The sequence below is a fragment of the Pyxicephalus adspersus genome, chromosome 5 (assembly GCF_032062135.1).
Source record: "Pyxicephalus adspersus chromosome 5, UCB_Pads_2.0, whole genome shotgun sequence".
Taxonomy (NCBI): domain Eukaryota; kingdom Metazoa; phylum Chordata; class Amphibia; order Anura; family Pyxicephalidae; genus Pyxicephalus; species Pyxicephalus adspersus.
Genome location: NC_092862.1, coordinates 382,848 through 386,310, shown reverse-complemented (window position 1 = coordinate 386,310; position 3,463 = coordinate 382,848). Strand labels below are relative to the sequence as shown.

Below are 3,463 nucleotides of genomic sequence, written 5' to 3'. Positions count from 1 at the left end.
CGGGGTGTCTGCGGAGGTGAGAGGTGCCTGCAGAGGTGCGGGGTGTCTGCGGAGGTGAGAGGTGCCTGCAGAGGTGCGGGGTGTCTGCGGAGGTGCGGGGTGTCTGCGGAGGTGAGGGGTGCCTGCGGAGGTGCGGGGTGTCTGCGGAGGTGAGGGGTGCTTGCGGAGGTGCGGGGTGCCTGCAGAGGTGTGGGGTGCCTGCGGAGGTGCGGGGTGCCAGCGCTGTACATTAATATATGTGTATAAAGCTCTGACATATACCACAGCGCTGTACATTATTATACGTGTATAAAGCTCTGACATATACCATAGCGCTGTACATTATTATACATAGATATAGCTCTGACATATACCATAGCGCTGTACATTATTATACGTGTATAAAGCTCTGACATATACCGTAGCCCTGTAAATTATTACAAATGGTTATAGCTCTGACATATACCGTAGCGCTGTACATTATTATACGTGTATAAAGCTCTGACATATACCATAGCGCTGTACATTATTTAACATGGATATAGCTCTGACATATACCGTAGAGCTGTACATTATTATACATGGATATAGCTCTGACATACACCGTAGCGCTGTACATTATTATATTATTATACATGGATATAGCTCTGACATACACCGTAGCGCTGTACATTATTATACTTTTCTTTGTATTTCAGATTTGCAGTTTCTGGTTTTCTTCTTCAGCAGATTGCGGAGAAATAGCAGCGGACGTTATGAGGAGGAGTTCCCCTTTATATCCCCTTGTGGCCGGGAACAGAACTACATCCGTTGTGATGATCGCCCCATTGTCTTCACACATCTCCTGCGGGGTGAGGGCCCCGGGCCCCAACGTTTGTCATTCTGCGGAGGAGGGGAGCAGCTGGCGGTGCCCTTTGAGCCGGAGAGACTTGTCATGTTACCTGAAAATGGGCGTGTCTACCACCCCGCCCCAGAGAAGAGTGGGGGGGTGGGGCTTGTGAAATCGGCGCTGGCGTACGAGCTTAGCACTTGCTTCGAGTTCCCCGCGGGGTCCCATTCTGCACCCCCCAGCCATTTCCATTGGGAAGGCAAACGCCATCTCCTCACCAATGAGCTGCTACTGCTGGTCTGAGTTCCCTAATGGTAAGGGGGAACTCCGGGTGAATGGGAGAATATATGTGTGAATAATTTCACTGGTGAGGAGGAGCTGAGCGGGAATGTCCCGGTTATATTTCAGGCACTGGGGATTAGGGGCTTCACTGGGGTACTTGGCAGATATGAGACCTCAGAAATATTTGCAGTCTCAGCGTGCAGCAAACTGGCGTTCAGGAGTTCCCCTTTAGCCTTTGATGTCTTCCTAAGGGCCCCATTTTGTGAATGTGATGACCCTTCAGCTGTACCCCCATTGGGGAAGAGCAGTGTGTCATGTGACCATCAGTACCTATTATACTGCATTAAAGTGAACCAATCACAGCTGAGCTGATAAACTCTCCTCATTATATTGTGACAGCTGTGCACTTCTATCCATTGACCACAAGGGGGCAGAAAGGAGAAGTGTAGAGAGATCCGCCCATCATTGCCTGGGTGAATCCTTTATAAATAGAGCGCTGCAGCTTCTAATGCGGTCTTCCTGCTCCTGAGTCTTCATACCATCAAACAGAGAGCTGTGCAGGTTATCATCCTTCTCATAGGGCTGTATGATGGTCGTATGCACACTCAGGAGCTGGAAGGCTGAACTGATATCACATGATAAGAGACTATAAATAGATTGATTGGCTGATCATTGGTGTCCAGCTCCTAGCCAATCCGTGTCTGCCCCTGTGGTGACCTCTGACCCCCATGCAGAGTAAAACTCCATGTAGTCACCGCTCGTCTACATAGTGGCAGCCGTCCGCTGCTTCCTGTAAATCCCCCCAATGTCACAGAACCCAAAAACTGCACCCCCGCAGCCAGGAGACGCATTGATTGGTCATCAGCAGGGAGAAGAGCTGCAATCACCATTCAATGTACAGCGCTGCGTAATATGTTGGCGTTATATTAATCCTGTGTATTAATAATCACCAAGAGAGACCCCGGATACAATAAAACCTCCCTTCCCGGGTACACGAAATTCCTCGGATAGCGGATTAGTATCGGAATCCTTTTCAGCATTTAATGTACACTGTGAGGAGCCGACAGTGTGCGGTGCAATCAGAGGAACCAGTGTGCAAGACTAAAGGGGAGGCTGGGGGCAGATTTATGGAAGGGAGGGCTGGGGGGCAGATTTATCTTCATTGTCTCTTCCCCCGGAAACATTCACCCATTATTGGAAATGATGGCGGATGTCACGCAAGACGTTCTGTACCTGGGTGAGTTCAGCCGCCAATCTCTGCAAACTTCCCCAAGAAAACTACAATGGCCAAATCCTGGTGATCTGGTTACCCACTGGGCAAGGGGAGGGTAACATTCACCTGTCATTCACATCTCAGATAATTGCACCCAAGGGTCCTGCTGTCTATGGCACTGGAGGGGGGTGGGGGGATGTGATTTTTAATGGCTGCCCCTAATTGTGTGGCCCCTGTGGGGGTTAGGGGTAAACTCAGTTTTCTAACTTTGACAATTGGCCCAAAGTCTTTATATTTTTTGTAATATTCCCCGAGACATTCACCGGCCGTATCTCTACTATCACCAGCTCTGACCCGGGGACATGAATTGGGTGCTGCCCATTACTTCCTTCCACTCTCATACAAACTTGGTGGTAATTAATCCTAACACAATCCCGTCACTAACACAGATTCACCCGTTCCTGCTGCATGGATTACACTACCATCCTCATCTTCTCCGCAGATTCATTCATCATTCACTTTTCACCAACTCCATGGGAACTCTTTCCACCATATTTGTCATAAATCGTCACAAGTATCATGCAGCTCATTGGAATAACATTTGTATATTCACCGGACACTAATGTACACCTGTCAGACACTTCATGCCCCAACCTTGTCATTAATACCCCATGAGAATCCATGCCCTGCCCCGACCTTGTCATCTTACCCCATGACAATCCATGCCCTGCCCCGACCTTGTCATTCTAGATAAGGCATTCCTAACCCGGGTTCTTCCAGAGGTTGCTGGGGATTCTTTGTCCTGTGCCAGGTTCGGCCCATATTATGCCGGCATGATTTTGGGTTCAGCACTGCTCAGCAGAACCAGCATATTGATGGCAATTAATTTTTATCTCCCTGTGACGCGGGCATTCCTGGGGGCAAATGGGCACCAACCCTTAAATCATTTTAGCTGGGAGTTTCCCTAAAACCTGAGAAATATTTGCAGGGTCCCCTTGATGTTTAGACCCATGTGAATGTACATGTGAATGTAAAGACAATGGGCGGCATTCTATATGAGCCGGGACAAGGCCGTACATCGGATTCATTTCACCCGGCCCATAACTCAATGTCATATTTCCGTGTCCAGCTGACATCATGCCAATACACGTCTGTTATCC

At 48.9% G+C, this 3,463-nt stretch overlaps 1 protein-coding gene across 1 annotated transcript; it reads left to right on the top strand.

The window, feature by feature from the left end:
• Nucleotides 1–675: 675 nt before the first annotated feature.
• On the top strand, nt 676–1,452 carry C5H8orf82 (chromosome 5 C8orf82 homolog; the record flags this gene model as incomplete). Its single annotated transcript, XM_072410518.1, is given in 1 exon segment — nt 676–1,452. A coding segment is annotated over 1 exon segment (436 nt), but the record flags the coding sequence as incomplete, so codon positions are not given.
• Between the last annotated feature and the right edge of the window lie 2,011 nt (nt 1,453–3,463).